At 39.3% G+C, this 23,299-nt stretch overlaps 1 protein-coding gene and 1 non-coding gene across 3 annotated transcripts in view; both read right to left on the reverse strand.

Moving 5' to 3' along the window:
* The window catches only part of RELN (reelin), a 519,560-nt gene that overhangs the window by 28,757 nt on the left and 467,504 nt on the right, over positions 1-23,299 (reverse strand). For both annotated transcript variants that reach the window (XM_007467058.1, XM_007467059.1), the window contains exons 47-50: positions 11,835-11,975; positions 10,387-10,564; positions 7,842-8,035; positions 3,710-3,966 (exon numbers count right to left, since the gene is read on the reverse strand). In XM_007467058.1, the coding sequence (XP_007467120.1) occupies positions 3,710-3,966; positions 7,842-8,035; positions 10,387-10,564; positions 11,835-11,975 (770 nt within the window). The remainder of the gene's footprint in view (positions 1-3,709; positions 3,967-7,841; positions 8,036-10,386; positions 10,565-11,834; positions 11,976-23,299) is intronic.
* TRNAG-CCC (transfer RNA glycine (anticodon CCC)) lies at positions 5,245-5,317 on the reverse strand. The gene has a single exon. It is a non-coding gene; the product is annotated as a tRNA-Gly (tRNA).

Below are 23,299 nucleotides of genomic sequence, written 5' to 3' on the forward strand. Positions count from 1 at the left end.
ATTGTATGTGTTACAGATGAAAAGCAAAGGAAAATGTATACCCATTTCTTTTTTCTGACAGGTGTTTAACTTTTTAGGCAGAATCTAAAGAAGGAGGAAGATTTTTAGTAACATGATAGAGGAAGATTTTTAGTAACATGATAGCCAAGTGAGTTAGCTATTTCTATTCAAATTTTGGTAGTACCTTCTGGGCAATTAAAAAAATTGTAATAGTAAAACTCATAGAACCAGAGAGTAGAATAGTGGAAGGGGGAAATGGGGACTTGTCAGTCAAAGGGCACAAAGTTTCAGTAACGCAAGGCTGAATAAGTTCAGGAGATCTACTGTACAACATGGGGCCTACAGTTAACAATTCTGCATTTCATACTTAAAAATTTGCTAAGAGAGATCTTAATGTTAAGTGCTTTTACCATAACAGAAAAATCAATATTAAAAAAGAGGGGGGCAGGAGGAAACTTATGGAGGTGATTGATAAATTATGGCCTTTATTGTGGTGACGGTTTCATGGGTGAACACTTACTTCCAAACTCATCAAATTGTATACATTAAATATCTAAAGTTTTTTGTACATCAATTATACCTCAATAAAGTGATTTTTTTTTTTTTTTTTTTTTTTTGGCGGTACGCGGGCCTCTCACTGTTGTGGCCTCTCCCGTTGGGGAGCACTGGCTCCAGACGCGCAGGCTCAGCGGCCATGGCTCATGGGCCCAGCTGCTCTGCGGCATGTGGGATCTTCCCAGACCGGGGCACGAACCCGTGTCCCCTACATCGGCAGGCAGACTCTCTCCCACTGTGCCACCAGGGAAGCCCTAAAGTGATTTTTTTAAAAAAGCTTCTAGGAGTCTAAGGAAAATTTAAGCAGCAAGGTTATGATCTGATCAGTGCAGAATAATCCTATTGTCCCTCTGTCTCAAACACACACACACACACACACACACACACACACACGTGTGCGTGTGCACACACTCGTGTCCGTCACAATTCCCTTTCCCTTTCGGAAGAGGTTTTTTTTTTCTTAATAAATTTATTTATTTAATTAATTTATTTTTGGCTGTGTTGGGTCTTCGCTGCTGGGCGCGGGCTTTCTCTAGTTGCGGTGAGCAGAGGCTACTCTCCGTTGCGGAGCACGGGCCTCTCATTGCAGTGGCTTCCCCTGCCGCGGAGCACAGGCTCTAGGCACGTGGGCTGCAGCAGTTGTGGCACGCGGGCTCAGCAGCCTTGGTGCACGGGCTTAGTTGCTCCACGGCATGTGGGATCCTCCCGGACCAGGGCATGAACCCGTGTCCACTGCATTGGCAGGCGGATTCCCAACCACTGCAACACCAAGGAAGCCCAGAAGAGGTGTTTTAACATAATGATTTTATCCCAGAAAGGTTAGAAATTAAACATATCTGTAAATTTCATCTAATTCATGATACACTTTGATTTCATAGGTCCATCGTTTCTCTGGCAGTTTCCTGGTTAGCTCCAGCATTCACAGTGAAGACGAATGGGTGCAACTGGAGGCTTGGGTTACTGTGCAAATCACAGAGTTGGCTGGCCTCAGAAGAGTCAGAGAAGAGACCAAACAATTTAATTGGAATTGGGCCTTCACTAGTGTTGTGTCTTTTTGATTTTGTCTGAGCATAACATATGTCTGTAGAACAAGCAGTTTATCTCCAAGACTCAAATGGCTACCACAATGCCATTATCTGTTAAGTTTTCATTCCATGGGATTTGGAGCTACATTTAGTCCTATAGCACAGATACAGGACTCAAGAATCAAAAGGCACAGAAATTTGAATTCTAATAAGAATACCCTGAGTTTATTCTGGGGTACATATTTTATTTTATGCTAGAACTGTGCAATTCTGATGAAAAAGGGCTTACATTAATCAGCTAACACCAATCTCTTCCACAATATAATAAACTACTTATATAAGTAGCTATTACACTTTCTAGGAGCACTGTCTTTGCAAGACAAGCAGGAGCTTAATTGTACATCAAGAATTAGTCTAAAGTAAAAATCACTATTTTAGGTACTTGAAAAATACGTATTTGCTTTTATTCGTACAGAAGTTGTACTAAAATTATTCTCTAATCATAAACTCACTTATGTAAACCATTACATAGGGGAAAATAAATGAGTACTTTAGTAAAGTTCTGAATCAGATCTATGTAAGTCTTCTCAATAACCTTCTTGAAAGAGTAAGACTACTTGGTAGTGGTGAAGAATATTTTAAGCTTTTTCTATTTAAAAGGGTGATTTTTATTAAATAGCTGCAGTTATACCACTGTGCCATGTGAAATACTAATAAATAAATTAATAAGAATAATTAATCTAAATATTCAATGTTAAAATGATAAAAATTATAACAGAATATTATACAGCTATTAAAATTATATTTTCAAAGATACTTAAGGACAAGAGGAAATGGTAAGGATTTAATTCTAAATGAAAAAAGCAGGCTACAAACATGTATAATTTAAGATTATAATTTTGTTAAAAATACGATTATAGGGCTTCCCTGGTGGTGCAGTGGTTGAGAGTCTGCCTGCCGATGCAGGGGACACGAGTTTGTGCCCCGGTCCGGGAAGATCCCACATGCTGCGGAGCTGCTGAGCCTTCACGTCCGGAGCCTGTGCTCCGCAACGGGAGAGGCCACAACAGTGAGAGGCCCACGTACAGCAAAAAGAAAAACAAACAAAAAAACCCAATTATATAGAGGCATAGAATAAAAGACTCTAAGAAAAATATCAAAATATTGATGATGGTTATCCTCTGGGTGATTTTCATTTTCATCTTCATGATTTTCTGTATTTTCTTAATTTCATACTTTGAACATGTGTTGCTTTTAAAATAAAACACTAATAATTAAGTATTTTAAGTTATTAAAATTCCTCACATTTCAACTGTCTTCAGCATAGATTTCATTCCTCCAGAAGGTTCTTATCAGTCTTATTATTGTAAAATACAACCAGATTGTCCTTTCTATGCAAGAGGCTAGTGCAGAGTTGGATATGGCACAGTCCCACTGTCTGATGAATCTATAGCGGTACAGTGTATCTGTTCGATAGCACTTGCAGTGTTGATACGATATGTGTAATTAAACATCACCACTTCACCTGAAGATACCATGTTTTATGTAGTATAACCAAGTATGTGGCATGACAAAGCCATATCCTTAATATACGACACCACTTAAAAAAAGGTGACCAGAATAGTGTCACAAAATGAAAAGAAGTTGTTAAAAATAAGAACAGCATGGAGAGATCCTTGACAGTTAGTTCACTGGGGCACTGTGATACTCCTATCAGGAATGAAGAATAACAAGCATGACCTTGGACACTTCTGAAAACATGAAATACCATCACAAACGTGTCTGACATGCAGCAAAACAAAACACTTCTCCTTGGAGAATAAAACAAATGTCCAAAAAATGTTGGCTTTCTAACCAAAATAAAAAACAAGAAACATAGAAATGAAAATTTTTAAAAAGAAAATTACCCTGTTACTAAAATTATTGAATGCTATTTGTTAAAACAAACTTGCTGGCTTAACTGAAAGAAAAGATTTAGTTACAATGTAAACCAGGAGGGTTGAGAGAAGCAAAAGGGCGACACCCTTTTCACTGTTTCTGTACCACTTGAGAATCTGTAAAAGGTTCCACATTCCACTTTTTGGAAAATACCCAAATGGATTTTCATTTAGTATCAGTGAAAAATTTACCTGCAGTTTTGTCCTCCATAAACATGTCAAAAGCAATTCTTCCCACAGGGCCAGCGTCCGAGGGTGAACGCTCATGCTGGGGCACTGGGGCGCTGCTGAAGGTGTCCAGCATGACGGTCCTCTGGTCTGCAGACCCCGAGATGAGGACGTTGTCAATGGCCCAGTCGTTCTGATCCAGGCCGTCGTGTCTCGGCTGCCACCAGCGGAAACGAGTAGCAATCTCTTTAGCATCAGAGGGGAGAAGGATGTTCACGAATCTGAAGAAAATGATGGTTGGGGAGGTGGGGGGAAGTCTTGTCAAATATCTCATGCGAGGAAGATGCAACCAGAGATAAGATATTACATGTCACATGGAGGATGAGGAGAGGACGTTAGTTAAAATCGTTTTTAAAAACCACTGTCTTAATTTTACAAAGTCTCACAAATCACTAAATTGGGAAAACAGAATGTGAACAAATTCAAGCATCCTGGAACTACCCCCTTGCTCTAACTGTCCCTGGGCAGAACTGAGAGGGACCCTACAGTTTTCTGCTTGCCTAGAGACCCTCCAGATCCGTAGGCATAGGGTATATGCACATTGGTAGACATAAACCAATGCTGACTTTTTTTCTGCCACTCAGGGGTTGGTTTCATCTGCTTCCTTCCCCTGCCACCTTGATTTTATTCCACTCCCATGTGTACCAGAAATTCGCTTGGAATTTGGACACTAGATTGTGTCAGGACATTTGGGTTCTCAGCCTGAGAGTACCAGGGTATATGTAATTACTTCATCAGTTGCCTGGTTTGACATCGACTTTATGCTTTATTGAAAACATTATACTTAGAAATGCTGAGTGAGAACCATGGGCTAGCAAGCCGAGCAGGCTGCCCCTGACTCAATCACCGAAGACAGACATGGAAACACATGGCTCCACCCTCCAACATGAATCTTAACCAGCTACAAATAAGGTCGGAAATACCCCTTAATCACAATGATGCATTTAAACCTCAGGAAGATATCAAACCCCTTCGAAATGATATTCACAACTCATAAAGTCTGTTGGGGAAAATAATTTCCTGAGGTTTACTCTCTCATAAAGTCTCATCTTTTTAATCCATGCTAATCTACCTCCCTTTACATTCCAGGGCTGCCTCTGCGTGTTAGCACTGCACTTCATCCTGGGAAGACCCCTTAAGCTGAGGGCTTCAATATGACCCCTGGGTTTTCGTCTTTCACATGGAACAGGTTTTGTTATTTTAGTTTTGCCTACATACTAGCTCCTTGTTGATTTTATGTTCCCTTCTTCTTCTCTCTTTGATGTCTTCCTTGAAGTATAATGACCAGAAGAGTAGGAAGTATTCCAGATGAGGGGCAATCAAAATCCATTAAAGGCTAGGATGTTATTAGTTGGATTTCCAGTACTTGGATTTTAAATACTTTAAAAAATATAGTTATTTATTTATTTTATTTATTTGGCTGCTCTGGGTCTTAGTCACAGCATGCAGGATCTTTAGTTGTGGCATGTGGACTCTTAGTTGTGGCATGTGGGATCTAGTTCCCTGACCAGGGATTGAACCTGGGCCCCCTGCATTGGGAGTGCAGAGTCTTAGCCACTGGACCACCAGCGAAGTCCCTTAAATCTTTTTTTGATTATGTCCATCATTTTGTGCACCCTTTGGGCTTGATAACTCAGTGGATCTTGGTCTTAGGGAAGGGAAGTGTAGATTGTGAATCCCAGACCCTCAGCTGTGTAGTAACTGTCAGTTTGGAGACCATGAGTCTTTAGGCAAATAATCTTTTCCAAAATTAATTTCCTCATGCATCTCAGGTTTGAAGCTCACCTGTGCCCCTCCCTTCCCTCTTTTTTTGTATGCTCACCTTGTAAGATCTTTCTATAATTTTTCTCCTTTGAATTGGCATGTTTAATTAACATTTTAAAAAGTATTAAATAACATCAGAAATCTATCCGTTCCTGGAGGGACACACAATCACACTTCTTTATCCAGAGCAACAATCTTTTATCTTCATTTCTCTTTCCTGATAAATCCTTGACCACATTTTGAAAACCTTTGGAGTGGAAATTTATTCAAGGCTGCTGAAAAGTGTAAATAAATTATGACCACTGTTCCTACCTTGGTGAATTTGTTTCTCCTTCAGAGAGCTAAAGTGGATTAGACAGTTATGCTTTTACCCTACAGAAACATAACTTCCTTCTCCCTGTATATTATGCTGTTAAAGTGTTCAGGAACTCATATGTGAGAGTCATTATAACTTTCTCCATAAACAGTTTACTTGCCTTGCCTACTATCTCCTACTAATAGGTGAGCACGTTTTTTTTTGCACTATTACACTGTGTACCACTTAGTTTCTATCTGGAATCCTTTATTGGTGTCCAACTTTAATGCAAGTGCAGTATTTAAAACTTTTGCTTATGGCAGAGACTGCTGGCATTTCCTCAATTGCCATATTCCCCATTCTCCCTTCATATTAGGAGCCTATCTTTTTAGCGAGGCGAATAATCACCCAGAATAAAGACACCGTGTCCAGACTGCCTTGCACCTGGGTGTGTCTCTGTGACTAAGTTCTGGCTATTAGAATGTGAAAGGAAGTGTGGACAACTGTTAGGAAGTCTCCTTAAAGAGAGACAGCACACTGTTCTTGCCCCATCCTCCTGCCTGCAGGCTGGAATGCGGGTCCTCTCAGACCAAAGCGTTGAATGTGGCAGAAGTACCAGTTAGAAGGAACCTGGGTCTCTGGTCCCGGTGGAGCCGCTGTAGCAGCTCTGGGTTACTTCCTTCTGGATCTAACTTACATAAGAGAGGAAAAAACACCTTTTAAGTTATTTTAGGTTTTCTGTAATTCACAGCTGAACATATTCTTTTTGTTTTTGTTTTCTTTTGCGGTACGCGGGCCTCTCACTGTCATGGCCTCTCCCGTTGCGGAGCACATGCTCCGGACGCGCAGGCTCAGCGGCCATGGCTCACGGGCCCAGCCGCCCCGCGGCATGTGGGATCTTCCCGGACCGGGGCACGAACCCGTGTCCCCTGCATCGGCAGGCGGACTCTCAACCACTGCGCCACCAGGGAAGCCCTGAACATATTCTTGACTGATACGCTGAATTTAAATTATCATTTACAAGATTCTTGATTGTTTTTATTTTACATAATTTTTAGCTTGTACCTGGTTTGCCGTGCACTGAGATTATCTATGTTTCTCCTTTTATTTATTCTGTTTCTTGACTGGGCTGCAATCACTCCTCCCCTCCCCTCTGCTCTACTCTCCTGCAACCTTCTCTCCTTCTCTCTTTCTCTCCTATATCACCTTCCTCTTCCCTATTCTCCTCCTCCTCCTTTAATAAATATGCTCTTTTCCTTTTTAACAACCTTTGGACTTTTCTAATCAGCCACAATTGTTTTTTGCCCTTCAAGAGTATATTCTTAAAAATGACCCATACATTGTGTTTCTTCAGGGTTTTTCAAAAAGGAATTTAAAAATAGACTCTAGGGCTTCCCTGGTGGCGCAGTGCTTGAGAGTCCGCCTGCCGATGCAGGAGACGCGGGGTCGTGCCCCGTTTCGGGAGGATCCCACGTGCCGCGGAGCGGCTGGGCCCGTGAGCCATGGCCGCTGAGCCTGCGCGTCCGGAGCCTGTGCTCCGCAAATGGGAGAGGCCGCGACAGTGAGAGGCCCGCATAACGCAAGAAAAAAAAAAAATAAATAAATAGACTCTAGGCTTCCTAAGGATATTTACATTTTGTGTTTATTTTCTAGCCCCCAATTCTCTAAAATGGAGTGAACATTATATAAACAAACAAATAAATTACTTTTCTGTTTCCACTTTCCCAAAATGCTGTTGAAATTAATTATCATATATTCATTAATTTATATGAGTTTTTACAGTGGATCTATTCATTACTGGCATTGTGATTGTGTATTTTATCTTATTTACGGACTCACAAACTAGTTTTTTTTGAAATAAAAACCCCAAACCAGCTGTTTAGCTCAGAAACCTTGTCTTCGTGTTGGTCTCTGAGGCATCCTCTACTGGTGAGTGTGGTCCAGGTCCCCTGTGGTCCCTGTGATGGATTGCTGGCAGGTCTTACTAAGCACCTTTGCTCAACATACTAGTTATAAGAGATAAAATAGAATACAAACCCAGGTTTACTGTACTGGTCATAGAAGATTTCCATTAGCAGGTTCCAGGTAATGCCTCCATTGACAGAATATTCCAAGAGAACACCTTGGTTACGGTTGTTTGGTGTGATCAGGCATCCATACATGAAGTAAAATTGGATAAACTCAGAATTAGTGAGGTTTAGATCCACTGTGACCAACAGCCGACTGCAACCCTAAGGAAAAGAAGCAGAATGCAACAACACGGTGATAAGGAATCATCATTACAGGTTCTAGGTATTCTCTGGCTTCCATCCTTTCTTTTGCAATACAAGTCACACAGTATTGCAATAATGATTTTCTTATCTCTCCTATTATACTAACTCCTAGTATGGCCTTTAGCATACAGTAGGTACACAGCAAATATATGCTGAACTTGGAAATTTCAGTATTAGAATTTACTTACAAACGGCAATGTATTCTAAAGAGATTCTCTTCTATTTTCTTCTAAGCAAATAGGAGAGCTGAAATTAAATAACTATTCTATATTTTTATTAAATTATTTCTAGCTATTTATAGATATCTTTTAGATTTTTAAAAAGGTATCAGCTATTAACAAAATAGTACACTGAGATGACTATTTTAATATGAAATTTAAAAATGATGTCCAAAAATGTAATACAACTTAATTATAATTAGCAATATTAATTGTAAGCTTTTTAAACTTTTATAGTTGATTTTAATGTTTTCTATATTAATTCATTAACATAGTTATTTCTTAGTTGAACCTATGAAGAAAACTAGGCCTCTTAGAGTTCCATCTAAGCTAGGAGGAGTACTGTAAACACTGCATTCTTTTTTTTTTTTAACATCTTTATTGGAGCATAAATGCTTTACAATGGTGTGTTAGTTTCTGCTTTATAACAAAGTGAATCAGTTATACATATATATATGTTCCCATATCTGTTCCCTCTTGTGTCTCCCTCCCTCCCACCCTCCCTATCCCACCCCTCTAGGTGGTCACAAAGCACTAAGCTGATCTCCCTGTGCCATGCGGCTGCTTCCCACTAGCTATCTATTTTACATTTGGTAGTGTATATATGTCCATGCCACTCTCTCACTTCGTCCCAGCTTACCCTTCCCCCTCCCCGTATCCTCAAGTCCATTCTCTAGTAGGTCTGTGTCTTTATTCCCGTCTTGCCCCTAGGTTCTTCATGACCTTTTATTTTTCTTAGATTTCATATATATGTGTTAGCATACGGTATTTGTTTTTCTCTTCCTGACTTACTTCACTCTGTGTGACAGACTCTAGGTCCATCCACCTCACTGCAAATAACTCAGTTTCGTTTCTTTTTACGGCTGAGTAATATCCCATTGTATATATGTGCCACATCTTCTTTATCCATTCATCCGATGATGGACAGGTTGTTTCCATCTCCTGGCTATTGTAAATAGAGCTGCAGTGAACATTGTGCTATATGACTCTTTTTGAATTATGGTTTTCTCAGGGTATATGCCCAGTAGTGGGACTGCTGGGTCATATGGTAGTTCTATTTTTAGTTTTTTAAGGAACCTCCATACTGTTCTCCATAGTGGCTGTACCAATTCACATTCCCACCAGCAGTGCAAGAGGGTTCCCTTTTCTCCACACCCTCTCCAGCATTTATTGTTTCTAGATTTTTTGATGATGGCCATTCTGACTGGTGTGAGATGATATCTCATTGTAGTTTTGATTTGCACTTCTCTAATGATTAATAATGTTGAGCATTCTTTCATGAAACACTGCATTCTTAACTGTTGATGATTATAAAAATCCAACATAATGTATGTCCTCTTGCTACTCTTGGGCTAAAATACTAGTATATTTCATTGGCACAAACGTAAACTCTAAGGTAGGATGTGGTAGGGCAGTAAAGAACTGATAGTGAATTTGTAATTTTTAAAAATTAAATTGCCTGTAAAGGGTATTTAATTATAGTATTGGAGAAATTCTACTTTTAAACAAGTCATCTTTGGCAGCAATGCATAATGGCTATAAAATTTCTCAAAGCAATTTGCTAACATTGCTGCTATCATTCACAAAATAATCTGCTATAAATACACATGTTTAGTAATTACTAACAATTACTCTTTCTTGGATAATTTACATAAGGGATTAATTATTGTTAATAAATTCAGGAAACTGAAGCTCATTTTCCAGATTTTTGGCTCCCTAAATCCCAAATCTGTTGCAAGCTCAGGAATTTTCAATTAGAGCATCATTCAGGTGGAAGACCCTCACACATTGTGCAAGCTCTCTATCCCAGGGTGGAAATTCATTTAAGTCCTTTTTAAATGTGTACTTAAATATGGCTGTGCTGACACTACCCTGCATAATTAAATTGTCACAGCTGATTTGTGATAGGAAAGTGTTGAAAATAATTAGCATTTTCGGATTTGTAGAAAGTTGTGAGTTCACATCAGGGTTGTGCATTTAGATGGCCTAACTCCGCATCTTGATTTGCCAATTAAACTTCAAAAGAGACTCGACTTTTTTGGGGGGAACTCAGAGGATGCAGAAATGAATAAACAGTAGCCAAACACTAACCCCACTGAAATGGAGAGCCATTCCCGAAGCCACAGCTCCACACACAGTACTTAATTTCCCTCCATTCACAGTCAGCCAGTTCTGGTTGGATGGGGCCCGATTGAAGTTGTCTTTGAGTTGGGTTGGAAGGGAGGTCTGGGGCTCATCACAGTACAGGCCACCCCACTGCTCATCACAGCTGGGAGTGGAGAAAGAGAAAAGAAAAGTCAACATCAAACAAAGCCCCTGCAAGTGTTCTCTCAAATTAGCGAAGCCAACTCCTTTTCCTAGTCCAAGATGATGAAAGGTTAGTTATCTTCACAGAGCTTGCTGGAATTCACCTGCTCTCCTTAACAGTGCTTTAGGTTAGAAATAAACTGTGAATTAACTGCCTCTAGGCTTTCCTAAAGTAGTGACTTGGGCTTACAGGTGGAGAGAGAAGCAATTTGAAAGAATTTACTAAAGCCCTGTCCCTGCATGACACAGCTCTGGATGGCTGATAAGTAATTGCAGCTACCAAAGTAAACTGGTTGGTCCTAATAATTCATGAAACTGGTCTTTTTAATAGAGGCTTTGAGCCAATCAGGAATCCAAGAGGCCATGTTCCAAATAGCAGAGGGTACTTCGGATAGTATCTGCCATCTTTGACCACAGAAGTGAATTCCCTGTTCAGTGTTGGAGGAAATATGAATATAGGACTGGGAGGCTCTGGGATCTCAGAGGTCATGCTGGATATGGGCTAGAATCATTAATCAAAGGAAAGCCTCCCCAGGTGTACAGGGATTAGTGGAGAAGGAACTGAATTCTCTATCAGCATTTTCATTCATAGTACCCCATCGATCAGCAGAGTCTTTGAAAATAAAGCACAGAGCCCCATAGTACACAACACACACACACACACACACACACTGTCTCTCTCTTTCTCTCTCTCTCTCTCTCTCTTTATTTAGATCCTTCCAAAGATACTAAGGCTCTCTGAGTAAAATTGTAGGTCTCTCCATCAAATACACCTGGCAAATTGATCAGGCATTTATATACTTCCTTATGCAAATACCACAGAAATACCATTCAAACCACAAGTAAGGCATATCACTACATACATTCAGACCTAAGTGAGAAAAATACTTAGGATGTATTATTTTCAGTCAGAACATATTGAACTCCTGAACTTCTTCTAATGTCTTTTTCAAGGCTCAGGTATATCACAGAAACACAGAAGAAAATAAAACAAGTCAATTATAACTCAGCCTTCTCCCTACAAGATAGCTATTGTTCAGTTCCTACTCTCTAAGCAAGAACAAAGATAGACATAAACTCCATAGTTAGCTCAAGGTCAGATTTCAGGAAAAATGTTATCAATATAACCTAAAGCAGCTTGGAAGTGATTAAAAAACCAGTTTCAGAAAAATTTCCTGGCCGGAATGTGAGTCAGGAACTTTCTGTAAAAGGAAGAAAAAAAACCTACTTACACACAGTTTCCTTGGATGCATCTTCCATGGCCACTGCACATATCTGTGCAGCCATCCCCGATATAGACATTATCTATTGCCCACGTCTGCTGCTTGTCAAAAGGAGCTGGTTGATGCCAACGGAAACGAGTGGCTTGGGACCTTTGAAGAAAAAGAGAATTATCATGAAGGATGTGGTGGACAAGAGAACGTGTTCTGGTATGTTTGGAGGAGTGTTACACAAACGCACGTACATCCTCACCTGTGTTCTGAAAAATGTATTCATTACGGCCAATTCTTTGCCAAACTTTGATTAAGAAAACCAAACCAAACTGAACTGCAATAGCTTGAGAATATACTGTGTTGGCCGAAAAGTTCATTTGTTTTTTCCGTAAGATGGCTCTAGTACTGCTTAGTTGTCTTTAACTTCATTTGAAACAATTTTGTTAGATTGTACTGGGACATCTGTTGTATCAGTGTGGCAGAAGGTAGTGGAACAAAACGGTGAATATGTTGTTCAATAAAGTTCTTGGTGAAAATAAAAAAATGTGTCTTTTAATTTTACTTAAAAGCTGAAGGAAAGTTTTGGCCAACCCAATATTTTAGGCCAATGAGCTTTCTGAGCCTTGTAAAAACAGACTAAAACAGATGCTAAAACTAATGCTAAAATCAGTAGCCTCATGGGACCAGTGAGCCCTGAATTTTGTGTGGAAATCACTGTGGAGGGACAACAGGGCTGCTGCCAAGTTGTATTTGCATTTTAGGAAAAGATGTTTGTCCTTGAGCAGCCATAACCCTTCTGCATTTGAGTCAGGGAGAGGATTTCAACTCCTAAGTGCTCCCTAAGGCCAGACACTTTTGTACAGGAGGCACACTGGTCAGAATTTATGAGGAATTCTCACAATGAGAGCCTTAGGAAGACTGGGGGTGTATATCAGAAGGATCAGTGAAACCCTAGATAAGATAATTGGACAGAGAAGAGAGAGGATAGTAAGATTCTGTTAGTAAGGATAGTAAGGATAGTGAGCTCTGTTACTCCCAGACTTATTTTATATTGATTTAAATGCAATGTAAATAAAACCCAAACAGAGATTCTCCCATTCTGGAGAATATATATTTGCTCATTTGCACAGCTTGGGGGGAGAGTCTTGTTCATAAGGAAAAATAAACTTATGTGTTTAGGGACACTAGATGGCAGTAAAATCCAAACAATGCCTGAGGTTCAAGTGAGCTTGAACATTCAAAGACCTTGGAGGAAATAATTAGCCAAAGCAACTCTTGTTTTATGGATTTATATACTTTTCTCATTAAGAGATATGCTAACCACTTGACTGAAAGATACCTGTTTTAGGCAGGACCAAAGATCAAATCACGGGAAGGATTTAAAATTTTCCAACTGAACACATTTATATTAAGTTTAGAAAATAGAAAAGAAACAACAGAACTCAAATCTTCACTCTGAAAATAAATCGTTCAGTTTGATATCTGTTTGCTGAGCATCTATGCACTCATTTCTTCATAACCTGTCTTGCTCGCCAGCTCCCATCTGTTCGTCTCAGCAGAGAAACATCTACCTAATACCCTCCTGTCACTTGCTATTGCATTTAACTTCAATCCCAAGCTCCTCCTTGGCCCACAAGGCTCTGCCGGAGCTGAGCCCTCTCCTCTGGTCCCTCAGCCTCCCTTCTGGAGCCCGGCTCCTCCTCTCAGCTCCTGAAGCTCCTCCAATTCTTTCCTGCCTTCTGCTGACATGTTATTCCTTTCTGCCTGGTTAACCTCTGTGTGTCCTTCAGGTCTCAGAGGGAATGTCAGGTCTTCGTAGAGAGATATTCTTTCAGATCCCTTTAAAAATTACATTTCTTCCATAGCAAATGGTTCTTTTCCTTTCATAATATTTATCACAACTTTAGTCATATATTTATTTGCATATGTATTTCTTTCTTTTTTGCGGTATGTGGGCCTCTCACTGTTGTGGCCTCTCCCGCTGCGGAGCACAGGCTCCGGACGCGCAGGCTCAGCGGCCATGGCTCACGGGCCCAGACGCTCCGCGGCATGTGGGATCTTCCCGGACCGGGGCACGAACCCGTGTCCCCTGCATCGGCAGGCGGACTCTCAACCCACTGCACCACCAGGGAAGCCCTGAATATGTATTTCTTAAATGTCTGTCTCTTCCTCAGAAAAGTTGTAAGGGAGCAGGGTTAATCTCTTTTTGTTTAACATTATACAGTCAGTGTACAGCACCTAGCCCTTAGTAGGTGCTCTAAGGTGCAGTGAGCTGGTATTCTCAGAGTAAGTAATATGAAGATGCGCCCGCTGTAGTTGTGTAACTCAGTGCTCTGCTCATCAGTTAATTTTTAATGACTAAGTTTATTAATAGCCATGCCTGGTACATGCAGCAACATCTTATAAATAACATACTGGAATATCGTATTTCCCATAGCACATCATTACTTGGATTTTAATAACAAGTCAACACTTACATACTTATTCTGTCCTTTAGATTATATATTTCTGAAGGGCAGGAAATACCTCTGTATTCCTTCAAGGAATATTGTTTTATGTCTTCAGTGTGCATAGATAGTGGGCAAGTAATAAGATTTCCTTGTTCCCCTAATATTTTATATATGCTCCATTACCTTTAAAATTTTTTTATATTGAAGTATGTATAGTTGATATACAATGTTTCACATGTACAGCAAAGTGATTCAGTTTATATACATATATTCAGTTTTATATATATATATATATATATATATATATATATTGGGTTGGCCAAAAAATTTGTTTGGGCTTTTCTGTAACATCTTATATGTTCTTTTTCATGTTCTTTCCCATTATAGTTTATTATAAGATATTGACTACAGTTTCCTGTGCTATAGAGTAGGTACTTTTTTTTTTTTTTTTTTTGTGGTACGCGGGTCTCTCACTGTTGTGGCCTCTCCCGTTGTGGAGCACAGGCTCCAGACGTGCAGGCCCAGCGGCCATGGCTCACAGGCCCAGCCGCTGCACGGCATGTGGGATCTTCCCGGACCGGGGCACAAACCCGTGTCCCCTGCATCGGCAGGCGGACTCTCAACCACTGCGCCACCAGGGAAGCCCCAGTAGGTACTTTTTAAAATCTATTTTATACATAGTAGTGTGTATCTGTTACTCCCAAATTCCTAATTTATCTCTCCCCCCTCCCTTTCCCTTTGATAACCATAAATTTGTTTTCTATGTCTGTGAGTTTATTTCTGTTTTGTAAATAAGTTCATTTGTATCATTTTTTAAGATTCCACATATAAGTGATACCATATGATATTTGTCTTTCTCTCTCTCTTTTTTTTTAATCTTTATTGGGGTATAATTGCTTTACAATGGTGTGTTAGTCTCTGCTTTATAACAGAGTGAATCAGTTATACATATACATATGTTCCCATATCTCTTCCCTCTTTGTCTTGTCTTTCTCTTTCTGACATACTTCACTTAGTATGATAATCTTTTGGTCCATCCATGTTGCTGCAAATGGCATTATTTCATTCTTCTTTATGGCTGAGTAATATCCCATTGTATATGTGTGTGTATATATATGTATATATCTCACATCTTCTTCATCTATTCATGTGTCGATGAGCATTTAGGTTGCTTCCATGCCTTGGCTATTTTAATAGTGCTGCTATGAACATTAGGGTGCACGTATCTTTTTGAATTAGAGTTTTTGTCTTTTCCAGATACATGCCCAGGAGTGGGATTGCTGGATCATATGGTAGCTCTGTTTTTAGTTTTTTAAGGAAACTCCATACTGTTTTCCATAGTGGCTGCACCAATTTATATTGCGACTGACAGTGTAGGAGGGTTCCCTTTTCTCCACATCCTCTCAGGCATTTATTATTTGTAGACTTTTTGATGATGGTCATTCTGACAAATCAATCACCTTTTATTAAAGCTCTTATCACATTTTAATAAAAGTGCCTATTTATGCATAGTTTCCTCTGCTGGATTATTCTCCTTACTTACCATTTTACTGTTGGTGACTCCTATAGATGGGGCTTCATAAACCTTTACTGAAAGAACGTTTAATTGGCAGCAATAAAGGTGGCCAGAAAGAATCAAATAGGAGACGTCTTGAGAGTGGTCGGGCAGGGGCTGGGGGTCAGTGGTGGAGAGGGCAGTGATTTGATGACTGTTAAAGGCGGGGAAGATCTTCCTAGCAGTTGGGAGATGGCAGAGCTGCCTAGCATTTGGTGGCCCTGCCCACCAGAAAGACAAGATCCAGCCCCACCCACCAGAACACAGACACCAGTCCCCTCTACCAGGAAGCATACACATGACACTGAAGCAGCCTCACCCACTGGGGGCAGACACCAAGAACAATGGGAACTACGAACATGCAGCCTGTGAAAAGGAGACCCCAAACACAATAAGGTAAGCAAAATAAGAAGACAGAGAAACACGCAGCAGATGAAGGAGCAAGGTAAAAACCCACCAGACCAAATAAATGAAGAGGAAATAGGCAGTTTACCTGAAAAAGAATTCAGAGTAATGATAGTAAAGATGATCAAAAATCTTGGAAACAGAATGGAGAAAATACAAGAAACATTTAACAAGGACATAGAAGAACTAAAGAGCAAACAAACAATGATGAACAACACAATAAATGAAATTAAAAATGAAATCAGTAGCAGAGTAACTGAGGCAGAAGAACGGATAAGTGACTTGGAAGATAAAATAGTGGAAATAACTACCGCAGAGCAGAATAAAGAAAAAAGAATGAAAAGAATTGAGGACAGTCTCAGAGACCTCTGGGACAACACTAAATGCACCAACATATTCAAATTATAGGGGTTCCAGAAGAAGAAGAGAAAAAGAAAGTGAGAAAATATTGAAGAGATTATAGTTGAAAAGTTCTGTAACATGGGAATGGAAATAGTCAAGCAAGTCCAGGAAGCGTAGAGAGTCTCATACAGGAAAATCCAAGGAGAAACATGCCAAGACACATATTAATCAAACTATCAAAAATTAAATACAAAGAAAAAATATTAAAAGCAGCAAGGGAAAAGCAACAAATAACATATATGGGAAGCCCCATAAGGTTAACAGCTGATCTTTCAGCAGAAACTCTGCAAGCCAGAAAGGAGTGGCATGACATATTTAAAGTGATGAAAGGGAAAAACCTACAAACAAGATTACCCTACCCAGCCAGGATCTCATTCAGATTTGATGGAGAAATTAAAACCTTTACAGACAAGCAAAAGTTAAGAGACGTCAGCACCACGAAACCAGCTCTACAACAAATGCTAAAGGAACTTCTCTAGGCAGGAAACAGAAGAGAAGGAAAAGACCTACAAAAACAAACCCAAAACAATTAAGAAAATGGTAACAGGAACATACATGTCGATAATTACCTTAAATGCAAATGGATTAAATGCTCCAACCAAAAGACACAGACTGGCTGAATGGATACAAAAACAAGACCTGTATATATGCTGTCTACAGGAGACTCACTTAAGACCTAGGGGCACATACAGACTGAAAGTGAGGGGATGGAAAAAGATATTCCATGCAAATGGAAATCAAAAGAAATCTGGAGTAGCAATTCTCATATCTGACAAAATAGACTTTAAAATAAAGACTATTACAAGAGACAAAGAAGAACACCACATAATGATCAAGGGATCAATCCAAGAAGATGATATAACAATTGTAAATATTTATGCACCCAACATAGGAGCACCTCAATACATAAGGCACATGCTAACATCCATAAAAGGGGAAGTCGACAGTAACATAATCATAGTAGGGGACTTCAACACCCTACTTTCACCAATGGACAGATCATGAAAATAAATAAGGAAACACAAGCTTTAAATGATACATTAAACAAGATGGACTTAATTGATATTTACAGAACATTCCATCCCAAAACAACAGAATAAACTTTCTTCTTAAGTGCTCATGGAACATTCTCCAGGATAGATCATATCTTGGGTCACAAATCAAGCCTTAGTAAATTTAAGAAAATTGAAATTGTATCAAGTATCTTTTCCGACCACAACACTATGAGAGTAGATATCAATTACCATAAAAAAAATTAATAAATACAAACACATGGAGGTAAACAATACGCTACTAAATAACCAAGAGATCACTGAAGAACTCAAAGAGGAAATCAAAAAATACCTGGAAACAAATGACAATGAAAACACGACGACCCAAAACCTATGGGATGCAGCAAAAGCAGTTCTAAGAGGGAAGTTTATAGCAATACAATCCTACCTCCAGAAACAAGAAAAATCTCAAATAAACAACCTAACCTTACACCTAAAGCAATTAGAGAAACAAAAAACCTCAAAGTCAGCAGAAGGAAAGAAAGCAAAGGGATCAGATCACAAATAAATGAAAAAGAAATGAAAGAAACAATAGCAAAGGTCAATAAAACTAAAAGCTGGTTCTTTGAGAAGATAAACAAAATTGATAAAACTATAAGCCAGACTCATCAAGAAAAAAAGGGAGAAGACTCAAACCAACAGAAATAGAAATGAAAAAGGAGAAGTAACAACTGACACTGCAGAAATACAAAGGATCATGAGAGATCACTACAAGCAACTCTATGCCAATAAAATGGACAACCTGGAAGAAATGGACAAATTCTTAGAAAAGCACAACCTTCCAAGACTGAACCAGGAAGAAATAGAAAAATGAACACACAAATCATAAGTAATGAAATTGAAACTGTGATTAAAAATCTTCCAACAAACAAAAGCCCAGGACCAGTTGGCTCTACAGGTGAATGTGATCAAATATTTAGAGAAGAGCTAACATCTATCCTTCTCAAACTCTTCCAAAATATAGCAGAGGGAGGAACACTCTCAAACTCATTCTACAAGGCCACCATCACCCTGATACCAACACCAGAGAAAGATGTCACAAAAAAAGAAAACTACAGGCCAATATCACTGATGAACATAGATGTAAAAATCCTCAACAAAATACTAACAAACAGGGCTTCCCTGGTGGCGCAGTGCTTGAGAGTCCGCCTGCCGATGCAGGAGACGCGGGTTCGTGCCCCATTTCGGGAGGATCCCACATGCCGCGGAGCGGCTGGGCCCGTGAGCCATGGCCGCTGAGCCTGCGCGTCCGGAGCCTGTGCTCCGCAAATGGGAGAGGCCACAACAGTGAGAGGCCCGCATAACGCAAGGAAAAAAAAAAAAAAAAAAAAAAAAAATACTAACAACAGAATCTAGCAGCACATTTAAAGGATCATACACCATGACAAGTGGGGTTTATTCCAGGAATGCAAGGATTCTTCAATATACAAATCAATCAGTGTGATAAACCATATAAACAAACTGAAGGATAAAAACCATATGATCATCTCAATAGATGCAGAAAAGGCTTTTGACAAAATTCAACACCCATTTATGATAAAAACTCTCCAGAATGTACGCATAGAGGGAAACTACCTCAACACACTACAGGCCATATATGATAAACCCACAGCCAACATCATTCTCAATGGTGAAAAACTGAAACCATTTCCACTAAGATCAGGAACAAGACAAGGTTGCCCACTCTCACTACTATTATTCAACATAGTTTTGGAAGTTTTAGTCACAGCAATCAGAGAAGAAAAAGAAATAAAAGGAATACACCATTGTAAAGCAATTACACTCCAATAAAGATGTTAAAAAAAAAAACAAACAAAAAAACATGGTCCACCCCCCACCAAAAAAAAAGGAATACAAATCAGAAAAGAAGTAGTAAAACTGTCACTGTTTGCAGATGACATGATACTATACATAGAAATCCTAAAGATGCTACCAGAAAACTACTAGAGCTAATCAATGAATTAGGTAAAGTAGCAGGATACAAAATTAATGCACAGAAATCTCTTGCATTCCTATACACTAATGATGAAAAATCTGAAAGAGAAATGAGGAAACACTCCCATTTACCATTGCAACAAATAGAATAAAATATCTAGGAATAAACCTACCAAAGGAGACAAAAGACCTCTAGGCAGAAAACTGTAAGACAGTGATGAAAGAAATTAAAGACGATACAAACAGATGGAGAGATATACCATGTTCTTGGATGGGAAGAATCAACATTGTGAAAATGAGTATACTACCCAAAACAATCTACAGATTCAATGCAATCCCTATCAAACAGCAATGGCATTTTTCACAGAACTAGAACAAAAAAATTTCACAATTTGTATGGAAACACAAAAGACCCCAAATAGCCAAAGAGATCTTGAGAAAGAAAAGTGGAGCTGGAGGAATCAGGCTGAGTTCAGGCTATACTACAAAGCTACAGTAATCAAGACAGTATGGTACTGGCACAAAAACAGAAAAGAAGATCAATGGAACAGGATAGATAAAACAAAAACAAAGACAGGATAAAAAGCCCAGAGATAAACCCATGCACATATGGTCACCTTATTTTTGATAAAGGAGGCAAGAATATACAATGGAGAAAAGACAGCCTCTTCAATAAGTGGTGCTGGGAAAACTGGAGAGCTACATGTGAAAGAATGAAATTAGAACACTCCCTAACACCATACACAAAAATAAACTCAAAATGGATTAAACACCTAAATGTAAGGCCAGATACTATAAAACTCTTAGAGGAAAACATAGGCAGAACACTCTATGACATAAATCACCGCAAGATTCTTTTTGACCCACCTCCTTGAGAAATGGAAATAAAGACAAAAATAAATTAATGGCACCTAATGAAACGTAAAAGCTTTTGCACAGCAAAGGAAACCATAAACAAGATGAAAAGACAACCCTCAGAATGGGAGAGAATATTTGCAAATGAAGCAACTGACAGGATTAATCTCCAAAATATACAAGCAGCTCATGCAGCTCAATATCAAAAAGACAAGTAACCCAATCCAAAAATGGGCAGAAGACCTAAATAGACATTTCTCCAAAGAAGACATACAGATGGCCAAGAAGCACATGAAAAGCTGCTCAACATCACTAATTATTAGAGAATATAAATCAAAACTACAGTGAGGTATGACTTCACACCAATTAAAATGGGCATCATCAGAAAATCTACAAACAACAAATGCTGGAAAGGGTGTGGAGAAAAGGGAACTCTTGCACTGTGGTGGAAATGTAAATTGATACAGCCACTATGGAGAACAGTATGGAGGTTCCTTAAAAAACTAAAAATAGAATTACCATATGATCCAGCCATCCCACTACTGGGCATATACCCAGAGAAAACCATAATTCAAAAAGAGATATGTACCACAATGTTCATTGCAGCTCTATTTACAATAGCCAGGACATGGAAGCAACCTAAGTGTCCATCAACAGATGAATGGATAAAGAAGATGTGGCACATATATACAATGGAATGTTAGCCATAAAAAGAAACGAAATTGAGTTATTTGTAGTGAGGTGGATGGACTTAGAGTCTGTCATACAGAGTGAAGTAAGTCAGAAAGAGGAAAACAAATACTGTAGGCTAACACATATATACGGAATTTAAAAAAAAATGGTTCTGAAGAACCTAGGAGCAGGACAGGAATAAAGACACAGATGTAGAGAATGGACTTGAGGACATGGGGAGGGGGAAGGGTAAGCTGGGACAAAGTGAGAGAGTGGCATGGATATATATACACTACCAAATGTAAAACAGATACCTAGTGGGATGTAGCTGCATACCCATAGCACAGGGAGATCAGCTCGGTGCTTTGGGACCACCTAGAGGGGTGGGATAGGGAGGGTGGGAGGGAGACGCAAGAGGGAGGGTATATGGAGATATATGTATATGTATAGCTGATTCACTTTGTTATACAGCAGAAGTTAACACAACATTGTAAAGCAATTATACTCCAATAAAGATGTTAAGAAAATAAAGACAACATTATACAACATAGAAGCTGGTGATTCAGTGTGAATTTTCTGTCATTCATCAGCATTTTAACTTTGGAATGTGTTTTTCTTTCTCTCCTTTTGTTAATTAAATAAATGACTAAAAAAAAAAAAAGAACTTGTAATTCACTTGACTATTTCTCCATGATTAACCCAATAAATATTATGTTTAGTTATTTGGTTTTCTCAGAATAAGACCTTTTCTTTGCAGTTACAGTAGTTGGGAATATCATTGAAAAATATCCTCCTACTCTAAATTTGTTTACCTGCCAAAAGGTACAGACTCCTCCAACCCCATTCCATCACTCCAGTCCTTCCACAATCTTTTTGCCCCTTCTTGAGCTTATCACCATTCCTTTAAACTTCCTGCACACATGGAATAGCTTCTGTGCTGTGGCTAAAACCACCTGGCTTCCAAAGTGTAGTAGTTAATCTTTAAAGACAGTGGTATCAGCCAGGTCATTAGGGCCAGCAGAAGAGAATGGATCATTTTCAAACTGTGACTTTAAATAGCCAAGTCACACCTGAGCCTTCCAGTGGCAGCTCCCACACCCCACCTTTCTTGGTGGATTTGGGTTACCTGCCCTTCCACTGACTCACTCTGGTTCTCAGGTGACATTTCAAGAACGATGCCACTTGAGTCACCTTTTATTTTTAGGTCTGGGGTTAGTAAAGGAGGAGAAGGAGGCATATTCAGAGTAGGGGCATCTTCCTATTTTTTTCAGCCTTTCTCAAGAACACCTAGCACCCTCCCTTTCTATTTCTTCTTGGACCATATCTCTTAGGCAAGCAATAAAGATGTGGTACTAATACAGTGGTTAAGCCCATGGGCTCTGGCACCAGACAAGCTGTATTTATTTCCAGTATCTCACTGAAACTGTTCTTTTGAAGGTCATTGACTATCTCCTTATTGAAAACTCTAGTAAATTTATTGTGAAACTTTATTCTTCTTGACTCTATGTAGCATTTGTCACTGATTTGATCTATCCCTGCTTGATATTCTATTTTCACTTGGCTTTTGGATACCACTTTATTCTGATTCTCCTTCCTCCTTGACTGCATCCTCCTGGTTCCTCTAATAGCTATTTCCACTCATTCTGCTATTAAATTTAGGGATCCTTTCTTTTAAAATGCTCTCCTTTGGAGAGCTGCTGCAGTTTTACAGCATTGCCTATGACCTCTATGTTCACGCCTTCAAGGTTTATTATCTTCCCCTGGGCTCCAGTCTTCATAGCTCTGTCAAAAGGATATTTCCATCACATTTAATTCAGCATCTTTTGATTAAATCTGCTATACTGTCCCTCCTGGAATCAGCTTCAGCTCACTCCTCTCTTCTTCTCACCACTTTCTCAGGCTTCAAACTTTAAAGTCATCTTTTGATGTGTGCAAGGGAGAAGTTAGTGACTGAGTTTTATCAATTCTTTCTCTGAAATGTCCTATAACATCTACTTCATCCCCCTCATATTAGCTGTAGCCCAGATCCTTGTTACCATGCACAGTCATTATCACAATGCCTTTGTCTCTCTCCTACTTGAGTCTCTCTTTTCTCCCAATTTTTGTTTCTTGGAAGAATTAGTCTCAGCTCAAAACTCACCATAGTTCATTTTCCCT

Source organism: Lipotes vexillifer, unplaced genomic scaffold, assembly GCF_000442215.2.
Source record: "Lipotes vexillifer unplaced genomic scaffold, Lipotes_vexillifer_v1.1 scaffold450, whole genome shotgun sequence".
In the NCBI taxonomy this organism is placed as follows: domain Eukaryota; kingdom Metazoa; phylum Chordata; class Mammalia; order Artiodactyla; family Lipotidae; genus Lipotes; species Lipotes vexillifer.